This window comes from Patagioenas fasciata, chromosome 2 (assembly GCF_037038585.1).
Source record: "Patagioenas fasciata isolate bPatFas1 chromosome 2, bPatFas1.hap1, whole genome shotgun sequence".
NCBI classification, from domain to species: Eukaryota; Metazoa; Chordata; class Aves; order Columbiformes; family Columbidae; genus Patagioenas; species Patagioenas fasciata.
In genome coordinates, this window is record NC_092521.1 from 39,248,044 (window position 1) to 39,273,479 (window position 25,436).

The window sequence follows — 25,436 nt, forward strand, 5'->3', positions numbered from 1 at the left end:
GGAGGGCATTCAGCAACTCGTAAGAACAAGTCCCAAATCACCACAGCATTAAAAAATCCATCTGAGCTGAGATTACATGCAAGGTATGGCTGTGTTTGAAGAAAGACAGGATGATAAGGAAGTATAGTAAAATGTGAAAAGACTGAAATAAAATCTTCTTCTACCTTTTTATTACCAGGGTCTTAAGCACTCTGTATGTTCCTGTGCTCAGAGAACTGTGACTAAATCCATCTTACCACTGTCTTTTACAGACCTACCAAAGGCAGAGATGCATGGTGAGATTACAAAGTTTTCACTGGCCACACATGGGAAAAAAAAGCCACAAACGTGACATACTAAAACCTCTTCTGTGCTGCTGACACAACTCTGTCGAGGAATCATGGGTCTTGCCAAGTGTAGCAGCATATGATCCGAAACCTGCTGGCCTCCCCTTCAGGAAGGTACGCATCAACTGCTCGGGAGAGAGAGGAGAAAACTGTTTCATCTTAGACAAATCTGAGCTGCTTCAAGATTCAAAGTGAGACATTTTCCATTTGTTATCGCCCGCGTTCTCTTTTCAAGGCAAAAAGTACTAGATAAAAAGAAGTAAGAAATTTTCTTCTTTCCAAGCAATGAAAAAGATGAAATATACACAAAATCAACTCCATTAGCATTATTTTTCCTTGTGATTTAATGTGACTCATAAAGCTTACAAATGCCTCCCTACACAGGTATCCCCAGCAAAGATATCTCGTCCAGCATGAGCAATGGCAGCACAAACTTCATTACGCCGTCCTGCTTGCACCACTGAAAATATGACCTGAAGAAAACACGTGCAAAAAGATTACTTTGGTCTTCACAACAGCATGGCCACCAACCTTGACCCTCCTAGTACAACATCAAAGGTGGAAATTAGGACTAATATGGAGATTATATTTTTATATTGATGCTATATCAAGACTGCTAACTTTTCATATAAACCATAATGACATTTGCCCTTATCGAACTTGCAGTACATTTCAAAATACGACCTTGAGGTGAAAAACTCTGTGTCATCATATCAGTCTCTTGAATCACACAGTCACTTATTTCTGCTCCCTTATGCTACTCATCTAGAACCAAAAAATGTGCAGTTAATTTTCCTGTACAGATAGAAGTAACAGGTTCTTTGACCCAAAATGACTGCAGTCTTGCTTAGCAATTAATTACAGGACTGAATGAATAAAATATATTTTGCTTCAATACTAATTAGTCCAAAAGATCTGACATAATATATTGTATCACAGAATTATTATTTGTGAAATAATAAATGACAAGGCCATCACAGGTACTTCTCCTTTAATTTAACACTGAAGTTTGATACCAAGCGATACAACTGAATACTAGGATTGGTTTTGCCATTTCAAGCCTACTTCCACAGTATTATGCCCACAACAAATTAAGAAACTAATTATTTCAAAACAACCCAAACTACCTTGACTTGGTATAAACATCGCTTGGCAACAACCAAAACATGAGTGTTTTATCAACATTCTGCTAAATCCAAAACACCGCAATCTACCAGCTACTGGGAAGAAAATTAACTCTATCCTAGCTGAAACTAGGACATCCTTTAATAAATAACTAGGCTCTTATTCCTTATGCTCTAGTAAGATCACTTAATCGTGGGATAAACTAAGTTGAAAGTAATCTCTGGAGCTCATCTGGTGAAACCTTTACTCATAGCAGGGCCAAATTCAACATCAGATGCACTTCAGTCAGATCAGGTTTTTTCAGAGCTGTGTTCAGCTGGGTTTTGAATTTAATCAAGGACGAAGTTTCCACAGCTTCTCCAGAAAACGTGATCCAATGTATGACTGCTCTCACTGTGAACATTTTTTTCCCAATATTTAATCAGAATTTCCCCGTTGTTGCATCCAGGGCCCATTGCCTCTCCTCTTTTCACTGTGCATAGTCCAAAAGAGACCGTCTTACCAATATCTGTACTGAATGCACAAATTGATTCCAGTCCTATTTAAGTGAAGTACAAAACCTTCACTCACTTTTCCTGTGCAATACCAGGGCAAATGATTCTGTCTTTGTTCATCTAATCAGTTAAATTCATTTATTTATGTGCAAAGTAATTTGGACATGTGCAGTTGATCTCACTTCATCTCTAAGCATAAACACGTTCCATGTTCAAGGTGCAAGTCCAACCCAAATCCCATTTGGATCCAACAATGCTATCTGTCTGAATTTCAATGATTTCCAAAAACACAACCTTTGTTTCCTAGTTCCAAGAATTGTGTCCTGGCAGAATGTAGTGGATCCTGAAACAGATGTAGACCACCAGCATATTCCAATACCCTTAAAATAATTATTTGCAAAACTTCCTGATCTTATGAACAGAAGGATAGCTATATAATTCCCAATTTTCAGTAATTTAATTGCCATTACTATGGTTGCACTCTTAATTCTTTTGCTTCATCACTGTAAGAATTCTAATTATAGTTCCAGGTGACAACTGACTGTCAGTCATGGGGCAGCAAGGAATTGTAGAAAAACAGGTTGCTGTGGTGAACAGAACCCAGAACCAAGCATGAGCTGCACAGCTTCTTTAAGAAATTCACCCAGTTCCGAAATTTCAGAGCGCTCTGCAAGTTCAGGGTTTCTCAAGTTCTGAATTCCCAACTTTCAGTCGCTGAACTAAAGAAGTATTATGTGCAGATTTGCTGGGAGGCGATTTCACTCCTGAGGCTGAACTTCTGGTGCACGGAATGGTGAAACACTGTGGTGCTGATGCACTGGGAATGTGTGTTTTACTAACAAGTTCCACTCAACAATTTCGTAAAATAAACCAAAAGCACAAAGTGAAAACCACTTACTGCTATTAATAGTTGTTACTCTTTTATCCCTGACGATAGAGATCCAAAAAATTATATAGTATTATATATTTTTTGGATTGCAAAGATTTAACTCAAGTAGATCTATCTGATACAGTGTACTACTTCCAATCTTAGTCTTAAATGCAATTATACACCTGTACAACAAGCGTATCAGATTCTTAGGGACAGCCACCAGCAACAGTTACATGTCTCGGGGAATGTCACTTGAGTTTTTGGAGAAAAACACTGTTCTCACATCAGCAGAGGGGGAAACATCCTGCAAGCAGCACTTGTTTGGAGCTAAAATCCCAAACATCCTCCAACCTGTTAGTACAGCAGGCAGCCCCTCATTCTTCCTCCTCTTTTATCAGTGGACAGATGTTTCATCTCCAGATCAATGGGCCAGTGATTCTTTTACCAACATAAAAAGATGCAGCAATTTACCAGTTCAAGGATTTTACTTTCTCAAATGTATCAAATCCCTTGAAACCCTGAGCTGTTAACTGAATGACTGTTGTCTGTCAGTTCTAACATAAAAGCACAGAGTACCAAAATACTAAGTTAGAGTTTCCAGCTTTATAAAGCATTTTAAAATGCGATGCAAATCTATGCACAGCATATATCACCTCCCCACATAACTGCTGAAACTCCAGTATGTACAGTAATAAAGGGTGAAATGCCATCATTCAGCATAATGGATATAGTCTCATCTCCAAGTGTAAGGATTTACATACATCAGTATAATTAATGTTAACGGCAATCACAAACAGAAATCTGCTAAATATTACGAGAAGAACAAGTTTTTTTAAAATGACCAACTCTACTCCTCAATCACTAGTCAGAGCATTAAAACAGAGAAGCTGTGCTCCACTAAAACCATTTCCCAGTGTGGTTTGCTGATACTTAAATTATTTGGAAAGTAAGAGGTTAAATAGAGAACACCTTATTTTACACTAGCTATACATTTCTAAATCAAGACTTATACAGTGAACACTGTGCAGGGAAGTCAGAGGATAAACACGTGAAATGAGATTGTCAAAGCAATGAAGAGGACTTAGCCATGTGCTTTCCATTAATCTTCCCTTCTCTGCTTTGAAAATCTCATTTACAATCTCTGTTATTTAGAGTTCTAGGTGTGTGTATGCCTGTATACTTCTAGGTACCAAAAACTTCCACTTACTGTAAATGTTGAAACAAAATTATCCTGCAATGGTAGTTTCTCAGAAACACATTTTCAAAGCAGCGTGAAGGTTTTCACTGTGTGACACATATTAACATCAATTGGATTCACACAGCTAAATCTCTCTGCAATTTGATGTCAATTTACCCCTTCCAGAATTTAATATTTTTTTGAATTTGTTTTATTTTCCAAACATTTTCATGTTGCGGTACATTATGGCATGGTGGCTGCACTAGCACAGACACCATCTCTGGCAGCTGCTTTAATTTCCTAGTACAAGACAAGGCCAACATCCGAGAATTTTAGTGGCACCAGTAAGACTTATGGCTATAATCCAAAGGATTCATATATCTTTGTGAGACACTTATCTCAGGTATACATAGTTCCTAATAGTCTTAATGACAGATTTATGCAGAAAGAGATCCACATATACTTCTGAGTTCTTAGCTTGACAGCTTCGGAAATGGCGTATGACAATACTTCAGTCAAGAAGAGCAAATCAGTGAAAGATCACAGGTGGTTTTAGTGGGGCAGGGTGGCGGGGGGGACAAGATAGTTCTCCTTACGCAAAATTCCCTTGGCTTTCAGAAACAGAATCCACCTATAGAGGTGCAAGGAAACCACGCTGCTAACAGCTTTTCCTGAACTGGTGCCACCTAGCCTCCCACCTCAGGGATTTTTTTCAGGGTTCTGTATTACACATCATGATACCGATTCACGTTAAAGAATGAGGTTTTCACTAAATGATAGAAGACTAACTACAGACTGTCCTTGGCACTACCGAATCTAACATTAAACTGTGTTTATTATAAAATGTAAAAGCTGTCAGAAATAAACACTTTCATCGATCAAAACATAATGGAAAACTGGTATTATCATTTTTATGTCAAAATCCTCCAACTGTCAAACAGCAACGAAAATTACAAACAAATCTTCTTAAATTTAACACACTTAATGTATTACCATTAGAGAAAGGGTATTTTATGAACTGTCACGTAATAACTGTTGTTCTCTTCACCTTGTAATTCTTCATCCCACCAACATATAAACATGCAGCCTAGGAAGAACTTAGAGAAGACAACAGTTTTAAGGAATCAATAAATGGTGCTTTGAGGCCACTAAACACTGCATCTTTCTTTAGAATGAGAACCAAATCTTTGGTATGAACATGTTTCCAGAAATGCTGCTTTTTTACTTCACATCATCTTATATCAAAGAGAATCTACGCAGTATGTACACGTATGCTATAAAAGGTGTTGCCAACTGTGTTTTATAAGATATCTCTTTCTCAGGTGATATCTAAAGGTTAATCTTAAGGTTAAGCCTGAACTGTTCACAGACCCCCCTTTTCTGACATGACCAGAATATGACCAAGGTAAACAACTTCCTTTTATGAAATACACACCCATTTGTCTCCTTTTCTAAAGTTTTTCCCTCATGTCTCATAAATCATCTGCACTTCTGAAATGCTACAAAGTTGCACAAGTGCTTTGGGTTTTGTAACATTTAATCTAAATCTTGTCACAGTCACTAGTACCTCTTTCACCCCTCCATAAATGGATGCGAGGTAAAATAAATCTTACTTGATGACAGTAATGTCCAGGGATGCAGTTTTGCTGTGTAGGCCTTATAGTCATGCTCTCTGAAATGTTAGAAAAAGATATAAAAACACCTGTGGCGACAACTTCTCCAAACATAAACTGAACACAACTACCACTGACATCACGGAAAGTACCTGAGCTTTAAGTTCATGTCTACTAGATCACTTCTCGGATCTAAAACATGACTTTTATTTTTAAATGAAATGAAATTAAAATGAAAGCATTTTTTCCATACAGACATTTATCAGTGCCCAAAAGACATGGCTATGACAGTGAAACATTATCATAAAACAGGTAGGTACAGTAAGAATACTACACATTAGAGTAATTTTTTAAGTTGTTATATCGTTTGATAGGTCTTTTATAAAACAAGAATCTTTTTCTGACAGATTTTATATGCATTTCTCTGTAGATTACAGTGGCTATTCACACTTTACTTCAATTTTTATAGCCTCCAAGTAATTCTACAGAATAGTAAATAGAGTTATTATAACCTTCATAACTGGCAGAGATATATTTGAAGAAAAATGGTTTGTTTTCCCTCTCTCATGCACTGAAGTAAATCAGGAGCGATTCCGCTGCAGTCAACAGGACAGTATCTGCAAAACTGATGCAAAACAAGGCAAAAAATAAAGGCCAGAAATGCCTAAACAAAGCTCTCCTCACACGAAAAGTACCAATCCCACGTCTTCTCCACTTTTTGGCAAGGTTGTGCCACTGAAGTACTTATACCACACTTAGCTCCATCACTGTAAAGCACATCTGAATAAAGTCCAGACTGACACAAGGAACAATGGAGATGATACACCAGTTTACACAGGCTGCGAATCTGGCATAAAGCCTTGAAAATGAATAAGGCTCTTCAAATGAAGTAATTGTACGTATTGCATTTAAGTGTATTACCCCTGAAACAGAAGCTGTTTCAAAGTGCTGTAACAGAAAACTAGAAAGATTAGAAGAGGATCAGGAAAAAAAAAAATAAAAACACAACGGTGAATGCATCCGACTTTCCTTCTTTACAGACACACGCAGAAGGAACAGCACTCATCTTAAGAAAGATCATGTGGCAAAATGATGACTCTGAGTCATTAGAAAAGAAAAAAATCTTTTAAAATACTCTCGGGATTCCTGGTACTACTGTTGAAGGAAGAGCACTATTTTATCATCCAGCTAATGAGCCAGAGAGGAAGGATTATTATTGTTTGGCAGTGTTCTGTCTCGACAACTCTTTTCTCTGAAACAAACACGCCAACTTCAGCAAACAAAGAGAAGAAGATGCACCGTTCTGTGGGTTCAGTTGCACGCTGAGGAATATTTAATCGGAGGAAAGGAACCTCAGGAAAAGTCGCAGCAAGAGGGACGGCAGGTGCCGTTTTTACAAAGGTTAAGAAGAACAGAAAAAGGCGAGAGGCGGCGACGACGGTTCCCTCCCCGCACCCCTCCCCACCGCGCTGACACGGGCGGCCCGCGGCGGCAGCGCCCAGCAGCGCCCGGCCCCGAACCGCTCCAGGGCAGCGGCTGCCGGCCGGGCGGGGGCGGTGTCCTCCCCTTTCTTCTCAGCGTCCGCTTGCAGCAGCTGGGGGAAGCCTCTGCCCGGCACCAGCGGGGAGCGAGGACGCCTCCGAGCGATGCCGGGGCGGGGAAGTGTCTCTCCCTCAGGCCGGGAGCGCTGACAGCCGCCCGGGTTGAGGCGCCGCGGCCCCCGCCCCGATCCGCCACTTTCCCCCTCCCCGGCACGGGGCCGCTCTCGCCCACGCCGCGTCCTCCTCGCCTCCCACTGCAAAACTTACGGGTCGGGGGCGAGGAGGGGACGGACCGTCGGGAGCGGGGCCGGCCGCCTGCACTCGCACACGGCGGGCACAGCTCCGTGCCCGGGGCGCGGGGGTAGAGCGCTCGTCCCTTCCTACCCCCCGCGAAGCCGAAGCGTGCCCCGGGGAGCTCGGACGGGCACTCACCAGCTGCAGCGAGCAGAGGAAGATCAGCGTGCAGCGCCCCGTGCAGCAGCCCATGGTGGCGGCTGCCCGCGTAGAGAGCCGCCGCTTCTCCGCTGCTTCCCTCCCGCGCTGACGCGGCCCCAGAGGCGAAGCGGGGGTCTCACCGCATGCGGACGGAGCGGCCGTGCGTGTGTGCGTGTCGCGCCTTCTGCTGCTCCCCCTCCTTTGTTGAGGGGGTTTCTCCTCGGCGGCGGGAAGGAGCGCGGCCCCGGGGAGAGGAGCCGGCGGCAGCGGGGGCTCTGCCCGGCACAGCGCGGGTCTGGCTCTGGGGAAGGGGCAGGGGACGCGGGTGGGCGTGTGCGGGGCGGGGGTGGGCAGAGGCAACGCGTGCGGGAGGCGGGGGGCTGGCGGGTGGAGTGGGGGGTGCCGTGGGTGGGCGTGCTGGTGAGGGCGGGCGAGCCAGGGCTGTGGTAGGTGTGAGGGGGAGAGGAGAGGGGGGCGGCGGCGGGCTCTCCTCAGGGCGCCGTGCCGGGGAAGGGGCACGCAGGGGTCGTTTGCGGAGATTTCGGAGGCTCCGAGGGCAGCGGTGCTTGACGGGTACTAGCCGGCAGGGGCGGGGGGCCGTGCGGGCAGCGGCGGCCGAGGCAGCCGGGCGCGGACAGCTTGTTGCGAGCGCCCGTGGAAAGTTCAAGTGACTTGGGCGGCGAAGGCGGGGAGGGGCGGGGGAGCGGCGGCCGTCGAGCGGCGGGGCGGGGCGGGATCGGTCCCGAAGCAGCGTTGGTCGCGGATCAGTTCGCCCGTGCGGCGGCCGGGGAAGCCCGGGGGCGGCCGGTGGCCCATTGTTCGAGGCCAGCCCTGTGCCTGGGGCGCAGGGTGGGCGGGAGGCGGTGAGGGAGGCCAGAGTCCCGCGGGCAGAGGCTGGGTGGCCGCTGCCGGGGAGGGCGGCAGGCGGAGCTGCCTTGGGGATCCCGTGTCCCTCCCGCTCCCCCTGCGCGGCGCCTCCGCGGGCAGGGCGAGCGGGCTTCACCGGGGGCGGTGAGTGGCCGGGGGGTCCGAGGCTGGCACTCGGGCTGTTTAATCCCTTCCTGGGCCGCGGACAGGCGGTGCTGGGGGAGAGGGTTCGCCTCTCGCTGTCCCTCGCCGGTGTGAACTAGGAAGGGCCTCCGGGGAGAGTGCCTGGGCCCCGGCAAGAATCCGTCTTGGCAAAGGTAAATGGACTCCAAGAGTTGCAAAGAAGAACTCCTGCGTGCAAGGGGGCAGATGAATAACCACTGCTCTGCTTGAGCCTCTCCATGAGCAGCTCAGAGAAACAGCATCAGTTCGGCCCCTACATCCATACATTCACTTTGTCGTAGAAAGTAATGTTTTCGGAAGGAAAAACAGATACAAGTGTGCACACTGTTTCTTAAAGATGGTTTTACACATGGATGAAGTATCAACTACCTTTTTTTTCCTTTTTCCTCTCCAACAAAGTATGGATAAATCACGTTATTTTTTTTACAGGCATCAAGGCAGAAGTGCCATGTTCCGCTCACCAGACAGCTTTCCTGCCGCCTGCTACCAGCTGCTGTTCCATGATACACAGACTTCTGCCAAAGAACACTGAAGCCTGCCCTGAGGAAAAAAAAAAAGTCTTGTGTGAGGCATTTTAGCAAGGTATCTGATCAATGTTTCTATGAAATACACCATATTGTATCCCCAAACTACATACAGCTTTTGTATATTAAATAGTAGTGACAACAGTCAAATAATTACAAAGCTACTGCAAAACAGTATTATGGCACTTTTCTGCCACTTCCTTTGAAGTGGGAAAGCATTAAGATAGTTCTGTATACCAAACCGAAGGAACAAAAGAAAGACAAGTAAGAACCCAATTCTGCTCAGCCAGGATATGTATTTGGCTAGGTACGATTGTGAGGCATGCAAAATATAACCCATGTTGCACAATATACAAAACCCTAATTAAACAGCCTGAGATTTATATTTCTGTGTATGGCTTTGAAGATAAAATTCTACCTGGTGCTAAACTTTACTAAAGTTACATGTTCTGAGAACATATTTATTTTGAAGGATGAATACTTGAAGATACAAAGTAAATTGAAAAGGTGATAGTTGCCAAAAATCCTTTGTGCCAGCCTGAACTGGTAAATTTTATGGATAATTGGTTTTCTATATGGAAGGCTTAGAGCAGGCATCATCTCTCTGGACTTCACTGAAGTATTTAATAAACTGCAAGATCTTTTTAGTTAAACCCAATACTACAGAGTTTAATAATAAGAATTGCAGGGTGGGTAAGAAACTAGATAAACAAAATGACAAGAGCTAGTGCTGAAGAGGTTTTACTTGTACTCACCGTATTCAGCCCCTGCTTTTACATCAGTGGGATGAGGCCCCTAACTATTCTCCCTCTATTTCTCCCCAGGGGTAGTGCCCTTCTGAGAAGCAGCTAAATCCTTAACTTTCCCCCTCGCAAGAAAGTAGCTACCTTCCAGTACTGGGATAGGAGCCGACATTAACCCATGTTCTTTGTTAATTCCGAACTGTCTGAAGACCTGGATAAGCTACACAAGGCACTTTTCACCTGCCCAAGCTATTGTTTTAGCAGCCTGCAGGGCCAAGCGGGTATTGCTGTTTCAGAGACAAGCAGTGTTCAAGCTGTCTTCCAGACTATAAGAGGTGGAAAATTCCTCGGAAGAAAACATAACAAACAAAACAAAAAAAAAAAAGAGAGAGAGAAAGCCAGTAGTCATTTCTGTATAGACAATTTAACTCACCCATCTTCACAGTTTCTAACCTGTGTGTTACTGAACTTGAATTCCAGAGCTGATACCTTTCGGAACATTTAAAAGTCTCAGAAGTGACTTCTAAAAAGAAAAAAAAAATTCCAAACCATTTGCATTGTTGTCTATCCTTACAAATGATGGAAATTCCCATCTTCACTGGGAGAAGTTTTGTAGAGCTCTATGAATCTCTAACATTTTGATTTTTGCTTTCTCATGTTCCTGAAGTATTTTGCAATTCTTTCTGCCCTCTAGCTAGCCAAAACTGATCCCACGATGAAAAAGACAGTGGTCTAAAGCAGATTTATTCCTGAGTATAAGGTTCCACAAACAAAAAAAACCCTGTTACCTGGTCAGAGAAGCAGGAGATAATGTTAATTAACAAGAGAATGCTGTAGAACATGACTTCCACTGGAACACAAGGAACTCTAAGCTATTAGAGTGCAATTGCCGTATAGCTGAAAGTGCTGGCTATAGGAGAGACACAGGAGAGAGAACCTGGGTCAGGAGGAGGTTAAAAATTAAGTACGAGTATGAGAAGGCGTAAGATTTCCAGAACATATCAGAGAATACAATATAAGAATAATTTAATGTCCAAAGCAAAAAGGACAGACTGTATTGTATAAGATTTCTCTACCCGTGAATTGGGTAGAAAAGCCGACAGTCAAATAACCATAGAAATTCATTTCCAGCTTCATCATGAAGACAGCCCTAATATAGCTCTGTGCATGCCAAGCAGGTAAAAAATGGCATAAGCACTAAAAAGCCCTGTGGACGAGCTTAATGCCTAACAACATGTGCCATATGGATGAAATTTAGTGCACTTGAAAAGAAAGCATGTACTCAAAAGCTTTATGATATGTTCATGTAGATGTGGCCATACCCTGACATGATTCTTTATACTAAAGCCATAACTGTAGGCCAACAAAGCTTGTGCTTCTAATCTCGCTGCATTTAAAGGAGGAAACTGAGGGTGTTCACATTTGTAGAAAAACAGCATCACAAGTATCTATAAGAGATATTACAACTATGTAGTGTTGTGGAGATTTCAGTTTCCTATAGGCTTATTCCTTGGTAGGTTATATGCTTCAGAATCAAAGATATGAAAATTTTAGTTTTTAAGAACTAAAACCACCAGTAAAAGATCTCACATCAAAAGGACAAAATGAAATTCATAATATTTGTCTGTTCTTGTAGTTCTTTTACTGGTATATACCATTCATCTAATATGCCATTTACTTGTCTGCCTGTGCTGGAGTTTTCCTCAACCTGCATCGAACTTATCTGGTCACTGACCTGGGCTTAAGGTGGTGCGTTTTGTTACCTGTGCCCATTGAACTACAGTAATAATCACAGATGACAGCAGAAACACTCCCTTCATAGTCTGACTTTGCCATCTTTGATCACGAATATTGTTCAGAGGAAATTACTGGTAAAAATGAAAAGGAGTGTCAGAGGATAACCCTAATTCTGGAAAGATTTGTGTATTTAATTAATTTTAAACACAGAGAGTAGCCCTAGATAGTGTGCAGAGATTAGGCCAGTACATCCAGGGTCTGCAGAATCGGAGGTTAAGAACAGATTTCCACGTCCTCAGCTTTCGCCTTTCATTTTGGCATTTAATGCAGAAAGGCTGGGAATCAGAAGCTGTGTAATTACTTTCTGAGCTTTCCCAGAATGAGAGAGGATACAGGGATCAAAATACACCTCCATATAGCTATCAACAGGTCACACTTTAGGCAGACATACAGTTGTAATAGCTTAGAAAAACATTCCACTGTGTATTCCCCAAGCAGTCTTGAAATACCTCAAGCAAACTAGAAACCCCATGAAATTTAATATGCCTTTAAAGACAAATGAGGGTTTCAAGATATTATCAATGCTTTTAGTAAATCTTATTTTCAGTTTATCCTTCTGAAGGCAGATACACAATATAATGATCTTATTTTTCATTTCAGTGTTAACACCTGCTGCTAGGAAACTGTATTCTTCATTAAAATGCAAGTACTTTATGGAATGGAAATATATGTTCACTGTGAATTATGGTTTTTTATTTTTAAAATAGTGTTTGAAATCATCAGGCCCAATGTGTGGAACCAGGGTCAGGCACAGCGCCTTGATGGCCAGGCAGTTCCGTGGGGATGGGTCAATGCCAGGACAAGATGCGAGTCCATGGGTCAGGCTCATGGCTGGGCAGGGCTGTGGGGAGCTGGAGACCAGTCCTGCCCCTTGGGGCACTGAACTGGGGTCCTGGGCCATGGGCAGGGTAAGGGGACCCCAGAAGAGGTGGGCAGGGACAGGCAGGGCTGGTGGTGCCCTCATGGCCCTGATGATATTAAAACATCCTTGAAAACAGGAGTGCTTGAAGTATACAGACTGGCTTCCTATAAATCATTCTGGTTTGTGAGCAGTAGACTCCAGCTCAGCTTTGGGTTTGTTTTTTCTGTCTTTACCTCTTTTTTTTTTTTTTTCGTGGTATAATGCATGCTACCATGTCCCTATAGCCAGGAATAGCCAGACTAGAATAACGCACAAGATCTTTACAAATGTCTCTCATACTAACCACAGGAACAAAAAAATGACATATAATAAGGCTTTCTTCTTGTTTACAGGTCAGTAAGTGGTTTGTTTTGAACTGTTCAGTGTAAATAAACTTCGCTACAATCCTCAATTGTGATATGGAAAACCTTGAGTGGAGGTACAGTGGAGTCTACAACAATGGAGTTTACAACAAAGCTTGGTGTAAACATCCATTGAAAGATGGATAAAGGGTGTTTAAACAATAAATCAAGCTTTTTCTGTCCTCAGAATATTTCTTGGAAATAAAAGACACTTTTTGGTAAAGCATTTCTTTAGGTGGATTCAGATACACTGAGAGTATTTTTACTGACATTTCCCTGATGAGAATAAAGGCAAAGGAGAATATGCATTTTCTTCCCACTGAAACCACGAACAGTTTATCAGGTGTCCAGCTGTAGATGTATGATGACAAAGATTTTCAAAGATCCATTCGTAATTCTTTAAAGAAGTTTCAGCTCTCTCACCATGTACATGTTTAGATAGAAAAGTCCTTCGAAATGCAAAGCCGAACTTGTATAATCTGAAGTGGAATATAAAATGGATTGTTTTCCTTTGCTTGCTGAGGTTCTTGTGTTAGGTTTTTAAAACATGGCACATGTACTAGCTGTGTTATTCACAACCAAAGGGGTTTCGATGCCAGGGTGGTCTGAAATATTCTCGTGACTTGTTACACTCATGCTCTGCTCAGGTTCTGTGGCCTAGTGAATGAGATTTTTGGATCTGGGCATTGGTGATAAACCATCGCACGTCACAGCACAGGTTTTGGCACAGTAGGAAGTGTAGGCAGCACCTCCTGTTCTGGATACATTCAGAACTCTCACTGAAATCAACGGGAGTCTGGGAAGCAATGAACACATTGGTAAGGCCTGAACAGGGCTTGTAGGCAGAGATGACAGGTTGCTCCACACAATTGTTTTAAAGTTTCTGTTGCTGGTTTTCGTAGAGGCAATATTTTTCTCTGAGTAATTCACACTCATTTTCCAGCTATTTTCAGGCATTAAATGTCAGCTTTTCATAAGGAAGACAAAACTGACTTGGCCACTTGATACCAAATAACAAAATTTACTTAAATTACAGTTATTATATTTGCAGTTTAAAAAACCTTCTTTTGTTACGTCTACAAAGCTGAAATATTTGAAGTCAAGTTTTCTTTTTCTGGAGAGTGCAAAGTTGCCATTTGGATAAAGCCTGGGAACAGCATCCAGCCAAAGAGATGCACTGCGGGAATTTTGGTTCAGGGAAACCATACACTGTCTGACTGAATTTTCAGCCCTCTGGAGCCAGCTGCATCCTTCAAAAGAAGGCTTAGGGAACGAGATCTGCATCTGATGGAAACTGCCCTAACTCCCTCACTGTCAGGTGAAATGCAGGGATGTATGCAAGTGGAAGATTTGACTACATGAAGCTGCCTTACCATTACACAGCCCATACACACAGTAAACATCTCACATCTTTTCATGCAAAGCCATCAGACTAGATTCTGGGAGCAACTAATTCCTACTTATATGACTTAGTTGGTGTTTTTTTATAAAAGTATTTTTCACCGTGTTATTTTTTTTCCTTTCAGTGAGCTCATAATACAAACAATAACTTTCTAGGAAGTAATTGTCTCTCAGTTTTTCATCAGAACAGATTTCTGCTTGCTAAATCAACCTGATTTACTAATTAACATCTGGATCTTACGTGCACACTATGCATACACACAATAATTCCACAATTATATTATATTAGCTATTTGAGGGCTCATCTAATTTTACTCTATACATAATCCTTGAAAATGAGATTTGCATAAAATAATTTAAAATAGACAGGGCAAACTAGAAGTATATAATTATGTGTCAATCTGAAACAAATACATTTTCAGTTTTCAATTTCCATAGCTGAGTTCACCGGAAAATAATTTAGCCTCTGAATATCTGAATTAATAATAAAATGACAGTATTTCACTGTCATATGTGTACTTACATGGAATTTACAGGCAGGGTCTCCTTTATTTTACTTACTGGATTACCTACAGGGCAAGTAAACCTTGGTTACATTGAAAAGATCCTTCTATAGAAGCTGGGGGAAAAGAGGGAGGTGGGAAGCCCTCTCCACTCTAGTATATTAAATAACTAAAGAGACCTTTTCTCATGAAGATTTCTACCACTTCCAATGTGGGAAATTAGTTCTCTAAAGTTTGCTGAAATGTGACGCTTGTAATAACCTAAAGTCTACAACATAAGTAGCTTCCTAACCTTCAAAGCAAACCTCTTCTTCAGACTCACTGTTTGTCTGACACCAGTCTATGTTGTTATTTTTAGAGATTTTAACAATTCTTTACAGGCAGTTCAGAGTTTCTGAGTTTGCATGATAGTGATTCACGCATAGTGAGGTAAATACACTCCTTTGTTTTCTTTATCAATTTCCTACACATGGCAGATATTCTGTAACCTACTAATTCCTTTGTAGACTTTGAATTGCCAGTAGGTAAGCACACCATTCAATGTCCATACATACTGGCAAAGCATGTTGCCAAGTATGATGGTTTTATCATGTTTGCCAGTATTTGTTAGTTGTAGAAGGCCACCTCCAGGACCCAAGTGATTACACAACTTAGTTTGCATAAAGAACACTAAATCGAGTCTTCTCCATAACAAAGTAGAGCTATTAATCATGTAAGGGTAACAGTAATACATCAGTTGAAGTAAAGCTCAATCAGTTCCAGAATCTGATAGCACACACTCTGTCTGTTAAACATAATCATGCCTGCTATATTCTGATCAAGAAGGTAGTGCTGAGGAATTTTCTGATTGGATGACCAACAGTATCTGAGAGGTTTGGTACTAGTTACTTATTTTAATATAGATAATGTTGCTGTATAGTTTTGCATTCACTTGACATTCCTGAAAGTTATATGCTATGTTAAAGTTAAATATGTTGTTGGCAATTTTCACTACTGCATCAAGCTCTGTACTTGCTTTAAAAGGGCTCTTAAAGCAGAAAAAAAAACACCAAACCCTCAGTCTCATGATTCAAAGACGAATATAACAGGCAGTATTTTGATGATGACTTTATGCTGGGAATTAGGAGGACTCCAGCCAACAAAGGAATGAGATTCTAGAAGAGCTTTCCCAAGGTTATTAGGAGAAACAAATTAAGCCAATTAATTTTGATATGGACTTGACAAATTAATGAAGGGAAGTGGATGACATGTAGACACTTGCAATACCAGGAACCTACAGGATACCAGGAAGACCCTTTGAATTATAGAAAGCCATCAAAAATTCTAACACAAAGATGTTATGAAGAGTGAAGGGAAGGAGCTGTGTCAGAGAAAGAAAGCCATTGTAGTCACCAGTTACAAAGGCTCTGGACAGCACAGATGCCTCTAAGCAACAGATCCTGCCCCAAGTTAGGCAGCCACAGGGTGCTCAGCAGAAAATGAAAGCAACATTAGGAAACTTATTTCAGTGTTGCCCCTGAACAAACAGTGAATTATGATGGGCTCATACTTGAGAGAAATGGCCAGAGTGAGCAACTGAGGAGCAGTGCATAAACTCTAATACAGCTGCATAAAGAATTCACTGAATAACTCTGAATAATAGGCCAGCACATAAAAATCAGACTGTTTGCAGATAAATTTCAATAGGAAAAAAAGCAGAAAATAAAAGGCTAAATTCTCTGAATAAATGCTTGACTGCAAATACTTTTCCCAGCTCTAATGAAGGGAGTTTGCTCTAGCAGCAGACAGAATAGGGTTGTGATGATAGATGATATCTTGGTCATTTAAAGCTGCAAGGATATTCTCTTCAATACCTAATTTTTACCCACTGCTAAATGGAAATGGTACCCCTAACTCATTTATGATTATATGAAATGTGAAGTCTGGACAAAAGCTGGGTCAAGCAGACCTTTAGTCAGGACTCAGGGAGGAGAGGACCAGGCCAACAACTAAAGGGGGCAGCAGGACAGGGAGGGTGCAACCCCAACCTCCCTGCCCCCATTGCAGCTGCAGCTCAGCCTAAGCACTTAAGTGTAATTCCAATTTGACAGCTTGCATGGGTGTGAATACATTTAAGTGAAAAAGAAACCCTGCCAACCTTAGATGAATTAAACAACTGTGACACACATTGGGCCAGATTCTCTAATGCACCACAACAAATTTACAGTGCTGTGACTGTTAACTGGCATCCCAGTTCATTTTTATTACCATAGTTAACAAAGCTGTATACAGATGCAGTGATTGCTGTAGATGCTAAAATGTTTAAGTACTTTTGTCCGAGATTGCCTTTTTTGGTGGATTTTCATTTAACGTTTTAAAATGGATAAACTGAAAAGAGGGCCATGTGTGCATTTGCATGTCTAGCATCAGAGTCTGCTCTTTATCCTTAAGCAACTTTTCTGATATGTCTTGATACAGTCATATAATATTTCAAGGCAGAGACTGTGTTGCACTAACTAATACCTGTTTGGCTCTTAATTAATGTCTCAAAGAATGCATTCATGGTAAACATAAAAAACTGAAAACTAAGAACTAAAACCAGCTCATACTTCTGCCTTTTCATCCACTTGCCTATGTAAAGGAAAAAAGGGGTTAAAACTTGAAGGCAAATAACAATTTGTATAACGTTTCTGCAAAAGCAAATGAAACAAGAAATATATGTCTGTCACTTGTTTGCTGGATCAAATATTTCAGAAGAAAGGTAATATGTTAGCTTTATATTCTGAAATGTCACTATTCAACAGAAAATGTCATCTTTTCAGCAGGAACATGAAACTTAACAATATCATAATGAAGCTGCAGTGAACCTCTGGATATGAATTTGACCTACCTGTGGTTCATTTTTCCATGCCTGCGAGGAGTTTTGTTAGCTCCAAGGAACAGAAAGCTAATATGAGCCAGGCTGGGGATACACAGGGACACGGCACATGCAGCTCCACTGTTTTTTGGCTGTGAGGGAACTCTTGTGGTTCAAATGTTACAGTAAATACTGAAATCTGAAATAAATCTATAATTTGAGATGAAATGTTTGCTGTTATGTAAGCATGCTACCAGGGTTGATCAGCTCTTTTCTGGCAGAAATAAGAAGTTTTAAGAAAGTGGTAAGAGAGCAGCAGCTGTGTAAAAGATGCCATCTTTTCATTCAGCAAGTTCTCTTCCTCTGGGCGAGGGACTATGCTTATTAAGTCTTTCTTTTGGAATAGGATTTGAAGCAAAGTACCTAAAATCTGGGTGGTAGAATTATGCAGCTTTTTTTCCATGCCTGCACATCCACATTTTTCTTGGTTCCAGCAATAGCATGCTCTTTTTGATTAAGTGTATCTCTGGGAGCGCAAAAAAGAAGGAGTGGTCCTTGCTTTTTGGTTAAGTAGGCACTTACCGGTATCATTGCACATGCAACAGATGTTCTGTCCATGCATAAAAGGAGCTTACACTATGTTTATTCCTCTGAAAAGACAGTCCCATGCAAAGTATGTTTTCTGTGTTATGTTTTGTCAGTAAACATTTTTTGGCTGTTAAACATTGATATGATCAAACCAGAAGGAATAGAGCTTTGTACTCCAGGTCAAAATTTAGATTACAAGGGCGAAGAAAAACACTTTAATGAATGCTTTTAAAAGACCTCAAGTGAGGGTTGAGAGATAAGGAGTAATCAGAACAGAAGTGTCATTTTAAGGGCATTTGAGAACAGGATCACTTTTATACCACATTTGTGTGAAAAGTGTAAGCCAAGAATAGCAGCTTTGCCCTTCATCTGCCTCTAAATACAAACTGCCGCCCTTCCAGTTGCCCCTTTCTTTAGGCTGCCAAAGGCATTCTCATTGCTGAACAGCAAAACAGTTTGAATTAATCTGGATTAAAATTAATCATTAATACTTTTTCTTTAACTTCGAAGTGGACACATTCTTCCATTTAGTTCATTGCTTGGCGACGCAGATACTTATACTGGCAGCAGGCAGGGAGCAACACAGGGACAAGAACAAGCACTTGGGAACAGGGCAGGGCTGTTCCTTTTGGCAGCAATGCTGTACTGCTTGCAGAACTGCGATGTTAAAGCATCCCACCGTGGCTGTGTTAGGTTGTTTCTGCTCATGCCAACAGAACCAAAGCAGACCAAGCTACACCGACTGGGAGGTTTGGACAAGGCAATCGAAAAATGCACTGTTATAGTGGCTGGAGCGTTCACTGGTAATGAGGTCTTGAGTAGTAAACAGACAGTTTAAAAGCCAATAGTGGTGCAATCAGTAGCACAGCTTTTGTGAGGAGATACGGAGACCAAATCCAGATTTGTGCTGCAGCTGGTTTGCTGTCACAAAGCGGCTCTAAAGCTGGGGTAGCCAATTAATGCAGAGAACCAGCATAGCACGTCTTGTGCCAGTGCTCTCCCAGCAGCTGGTATTTCTTTGCCAGGAAAGAGAATGTAGTCACATCATCCGCGCTCTATGACTCTCTTGACCATCCCAGGGGCCCTTATTTGTTGGTGCAACCCTGAGTCTGTGTATCTCATTTAAAATTGCCTTAAGAATAAAATGGGAACGTATGTATACAGCTCCAGGCTGCTTCTGCTCAGAGCGAGCTGTGCGCTTTTTGGCTGCACGACTGCTCTCGTTTCACAAATAGGCCCACTAACAAAGAAACTAAGAAAAGTAAATACTTTTCAGTAAAAGAAAATTATTTTCTTTGTTGTTTATGGATACAGGAATGCTTGCTAAATGATAGGTTAAAACATTTATTGGATGGAAATGAGAAATCTTTTGTGACTTGGAATGTGCAAAGCTCTTGTTAGCTATCATCTGATAAAGTTACAGTGCATAGGAAGTTCACTTCCTAGGGTTCTCTGGGCAGGACAAGCCACATAGCTTGTTAGGGAGCCATTTATAGCACATAATTACCCATATTTTTCAGGAAGATAAAGCATCTTTCACATGATCAAAACGTCACCCCCATTATGTGACAGTTGCATTTTTGGCCAGGAGCACAGGAATTGCACAAGTGATGGTTCCTTGTGCAGTCAGTGATGGGACAAGAACCAGTTCAGTTGAGCCAGCGCCCTGGCAGAAAGGCATTGATGAGAGGAACGCTGCTGGGGTGACATGAGGGGACGGTCACAGGACTGCAAGAGGGCTTGCCAAGGGACTCCCTGGATGGTGCAGTGGCCCACAGCCTGCTCGCACCACTGCGGCTTCAGAAAAGGGGAGAATGGGGAGAAGGCCTGAGGCTGGTGAACTCTTCCCACTGCTTCTGCGGGTGACCAGCACTAGGGTAAAGGGGGATTTCATAACGGAAGATGACCTGGCTGTCTTGATTACCATTGCGTGATATTAAGAGGATATTTTTTGGAGGCAGCTAAACACTGTGGCCTGTAATCATAAAGATGCAGCATGTGACCGATTCTTAGAGTTGAGCCTCATTCTTTACACTTGTACAATCACATTATTGAACTGTCACATTTGGCCAAAAGAATTTACTGGCAAGAACTGGTGAAGAGATGTGTTCTGTATGAGTTTACTCATACTGATGGTGATTCTGGTTTCATGAAATACACAGAAAGTGCTCTTGCTGTAATCAACACGCTGCAGGGAACAATGAAATGAAAAAGGTCTGCTCATCCTTTGTTCCAGCCTTAGAACAAAATTCTGCACTCAGGAAGAAAAATGTGCAGTTTCCTTTGTCTGTACAACTTTTAATCATATCTGTGTACATGAGAAGTGTTTGAACTTATTCCAAACTTCTACCTCTTGATTTTCTCAAATCTGTATTTGCAAGAAAGGCTATTTTAAGGCTGTAGACCCACATTTCTACCAAAATTCTTTATATTTAAAATTTATAAATGGCTTTATATAGCATTCTTTTTACATGTCTCTAGTCCTTCAGCTTTCCTACTCATCTGTCACAAACAATTAAATCACTGGATTTTTCATTGTTTGAAATAAATGGTTGCATTACCATCTGGAAACAGTACATTTTAAGTACATAATTATGGATGTTTGAAATTGCAGGAACCCAACTTTATATGTGCAGGACCAGGAGGCAGCATGCTCGGAAATGTATTGTCAGCTGTGTGATGAACAGCTAAGAGAAAAGGAGGAGCAATTCTCAACCACTTCTCTGCTGCCTTCCCATCACCTGCCTGGGAAAGCTGAAGTCAGATTTGACTGCAGAGCACATGAGAACATTTTGGACTGCTCACACTTACATTGAATTTTAACAGCTGCAGTGGCACAAGGGGCCCTACTTGAGCTGTGGCCTCTAAGGCCTCACCCTTCTCAGAGCTCACTTCTCGTATGAGGCTGAAAAATTAACTTTGCATTAGTTTCCAGGAAGTGCCAAAAAATGAAGTACACTACACAACAGGACTATTGAGGATAAGAGTGATATGCTGGTTTAGCTAAAACAGAGTTAATTTTCTTCTTTTCTTTTAGTAGTTAGCCCAGTCTTTTGTTTTGGATTTAGTGTGAGAATAATGTGATAACCTGCTTTTTCTCTGGGATAGAGTTAATGGTTTTGGTAGCTAGTGTTTTGGAGTTAGTATGAAAAGAATATGAGAACTCACTGATATTTTGATGTTTCCAAGGAGACCAAGGACTTCTTCAACTCTCTAACTGCACATAGCAGGTGGGAGGGAGAATAGCAGGACAGCACCTAGACTGACATCCAGGCTGGTCAATGAAATATTCCCTACCATTAGTATCATGCTTCACATATAGCTGGAGCTGGCTTTTCCAGCTCCAGAGTTCTGTTTGGCTTTTCCAGCTCATCAGTTTGGCCTTTTGCTATTCTGCTGGTTTGCAGTTGGCCTTTGGCTTTTTTGCCTTTTTGGTCTCCTGCTGGGATCAGCTGTGCAGGACCAGTGTGCTCTCTTTACTGGAACTGGCCATTCAGCATGAAATGGGCTGGGTGCTGGTCACCAGTTTGTGAGAGCAATTGCATTCAGTACCACTTATTATATATATTTTGTTAGTAGTAGTAGTAGTAGAATTATATTATTATTAGTAGTATTTTTGTTGTCTTATTAAACTGTTCTTATCTCAACCCACAAGTTTCTCCCTTCCCTTTAAATTCTTTCCCCATCCCTCTTGCGGAGAGGGGAGGATGAGTGAGCAGCTACTGTGGTCCTAGTTGCTGGCTGGGGATAAAACCATGACAAGTATGCATGTAACTTCACAGTGGAAAATGTTTTGAGATTCTGCAACGAAAGCTGCAATATAGGATATTGAATTTCTACAAAACCAGCACATCTCAAAGATTCGACAGTCAAAACCTAGCTGAAACAGTAGCTATTAGCTAAACTTTGACTAGCCCAAATGGCTGACTCCATCACATTTTCTACCCTTTCTTTCTTACACATGACTTATTTCACAGTATATTCATTTGCCACTATATAATCCAACTGAAAAGAATCAGACAGGCCCTCCGGGTTCACTAATGACAGCTGCAGGTCCAGATCAGCCTCAGAAATCACATCAGAGCATGTCCTTTATAGTGCCAAAAAAGGTGTAAGCAACTAAAAAAAGCAGAAACAGTTCACTGCATAGAGGCCCAAACACGTCATCGAAGGTAAACTCTATTTAGCTTTGATTTCATAGTGTCCGTATTCCCTCTTCCCCATTATCTTTCTGAATTTTTTTGCCTAGGATCACTTGGTATTGAAAGACATTTCGTTTCTTGTCCTTTCAAGTCACTCTGTGCCAGGACACCCACCAGTCAGTTCCCCTTCTTCTGACATGGTCCATATTTATGCAAGGCGGGAAGGGGGACACTCTCAACCATACACACTTCAGGAATTTGGTCTCCACACCTTCTAACTGTCAAAGCTTCTCACCTGACTGATCTGATGGCACAACAGACTACTATTCAAACTAATAACTAACTCTTAAAGAACTCTTTGGTAACAGACAGTACAATGGATTTGTGGTCTCTGTAGGGGACTATAGTCAGCTAAGAAGCATGGGGAGAAAAGAACGATCAGAAGTAAATTTGATACTACATAAAGTGGTTGATGCTAAAATCTGGGAGGAGAAAAAAAAACACCTACAAAAAAACCCCAGTTCTTTCTGAAAACCAAACTGCAGCTGCAGTCACAGAGGAGCAAACCCTCTTCTGGATATACAACTTGACCACGCGGTCGGTGTCCCACTTAAGAGATGTCAGGGAAAAAAGTTGTTGTTTTTTATTTGCATCACACTTGTGTATTACAAAGCTCCCACTTTGAAGACCCAGTGTGCTAAGCAGTGACCACACATGTCTAAAAAAAGTTTCTTGCCTCAAAACTTTTTCTATTTTACAAACACACCAATATCTGTAAACTTAGCTAGCTTACCTGTTTTCTGGAGGGCAGTTTTCTAGAGGCATCATAAAAAACAAAAACAAAACAAAGCGAAAAACCCAAACAAACCAAACCAACAAAACAAGGAAACAAAAGGAGTGTCTCTAATGGAGACTAACAAAATGGCCTAATGAGTTTTAACCAGAGAAGACTCCTGTCACATCCTCACCCAGACAAGAGACAATGGGATTAAAGGGGGAAAGAGGCGTTTGGTTCAGTTAATAACTACTGAAATACCAAATGCACAAAAAATCTAAATTTCAGAGCCTCCGCATCCCCTTTGTCTTGGGAGGGACAATAAAGATGAATGATCAGATGTTACCAGCTTTGCAAACCCCATTTAAGCTCTTTCCCATACTATTCAAGGTTGACATACGATTACCTTTCTGTTCCAAGATATGAAAGAAATAAATCGAGCCTTGATGGCTGCATCCTGCTATGAAACTCTGTTGCAGATTTAGTACTAGTTGGCTGAGAAGAAAAGCCGGAACCTCTGACCTGCACACCAGTCAATGCCTGCTTAATTAAAAGTGCTTTTCCTAGAGCAACAAGTTAAAATCCACAGAACCATGTTTACCTCTGTGAAATTTATTTCTCCATTTTCAAATCAGTTTATTTCAGGACAATAAATCATGTCTCTTCTGTGCATTTTTGTAATGCAGAAATAATTTTTATTTGAATTACTTTATGAAATGCACATGCAAAAATCAATATATCAAATTTCCCAAAAATCACCCATGGAATAGCATTTCACTTCAGTAATTCTCCCTCACACCTCTGTTCTGCATCACCAGCAGCCTTGCACAGGCATGGAAAACTATGCAAGCTGAGGACAGTTTATTGAAGAACAGCATAAGACACGTTACCAGAGGGCCTTGACATAGCTAATGTAAAGGCACTAACGTATAGCATTAAAAAAATACAACTACCATTTTAAAATAGCAGTCAAAAGAAATTCCTGTTGCAGCCAAAAAGAACAAGGAACAGGCCCAAGCACCCACGGGAAGGACTAACCAGTTGCAGCTCCTGGTCATTGAGGAAGAACGTTTCAAACTCCCTGGCACTCTCTCTGTGTCACTGTATGAAGACAGATGCCGTGCACGGCACTAAGCCTAGTTAAGATACTGCTAAAACTCATACACAATCCCAGACATTTTTAAACATTTTAAAATACTGTAATACATTTTCTTAAATAAAGAAACACCAAAGAAAATCAAGTGCTTCTGAAGTGGAAGAGACGGTCAAACTGAATGAATACATTTCCTTTTTTGAATAAATGGCATTTATTGGCTCATGATATACCGACTGAGACACACATAGGAATGTGTGATGAAATAGCTTTTCATTTGGTGCATTGTTTATGTATTCAGCCTGATGATAATGTTCCCAAAGACAATCAATCACTGATTTTTAATTTACTTTATTGTGCTAAAGAAAAGAGTGAATTAAATGTAGAAATTGTTTAGCCTTTCTCTTGCATTCTGTAATAATCCAAATGGAACATATACATTTTCTATTTAGTGACATTAGCGTGATTAAGCATTAAGACTTAATGAGCAGTGTATTTTTTAGGGCTCATTAATAAAAGTTAGAGATAGAAAAGATCTATTAGTCATCAAGTTTACCTCTGTGCTGCATTTGTGGGTTTACTAGATAGTCAATAATGAAGCATTATTACTCATTTATATAGAATTGCTTTTGCGAGAGGGATCTTAACTGTGGAAGCTTAACTAACTTTACACTGAGATCTTGCTATCCCTAAATGGCTCAAAATCTAAGATGCAAACATCCCTGCAGAAGACACCGACTGGATCTGGTGCAGATGGATGAAGAAAGATGACAGTCGAGAAGCGGAAGGCAGGAATAATTCATAGAAGAAATAGGTTTGACAAAAGAAAGAAGTATATGTGAAAGAGGCAAAAGATAATGCTGCAACAAGAAAGAGGAGACTGACTTTAAACCAAAGCAATATACAACCGAAGGGACACAGAGAAGAGTGAAGTGTATGGGGAAGGAATTGTAATGACTCAACTGGATTATTAATGTCTTTTGATGCGAGCATGACAAATTACAGCAAGCATTAGACCTGAACACTGTCTAGTGAAAAACAGACAATGGCTAAATTACAGGTACAAGTGTTTTCTGGGAGTGTGTTTTGAAATGAAAAAAATCCAAACCTAATAGGTGATATATGTCTCTTAAAACTAC

At 41.3% G+C, this 25,436-nt stretch overlaps 1 protein-coding gene and 1 long non-coding RNA gene across 6 annotated transcripts in view; one reads left to right on the forward strand and one right to left on the reverse strand.

Annotated features, from left to right (window-relative positions):
• The window catches only part of NKAIN3 (sodium/potassium transporting ATPase interacting 3), a 362,790-nt gene extending 354,898 nt beyond the window's left edge, over positions 1-7,892 (reverse strand). For 3 of the 5 annotated variants that reach the window (XM_071804083.1, XM_071804081.1, XM_071804080.1), the window contains exon 1: positions 7,580-7,661. In XM_071804083.1, coding sequence (XP_071660184.1) covers positions 7,580-7,633 — 54 coding nt within the window. In that variant the 5' untranslated portion in view covers positions 7,634-7,661. Of the gene's footprint in view, positions 1-5,606; positions 5,661-7,579 lie in introns of those variants that run through there. The other 2 variants (XM_065832178.2, XM_071804082.1) reach the window with 2 other exon arrangements.
• A 1,188-nt stretch (positions 7,893-9,080) lies between these two features.
• LOC136098622 (uncharacterized) lies at positions 9,081-13,148 on the forward strand. The gene is made up of 2 exons (XR_010650963.2): positions 9,081-9,214; positions 9,981-13,148. It is a non-coding gene; the product is annotated as an uncharacterized lncRNA (long non-coding RNA).
• Positions 13,149-25,436: the final 12,288 nt, after the last annotated feature.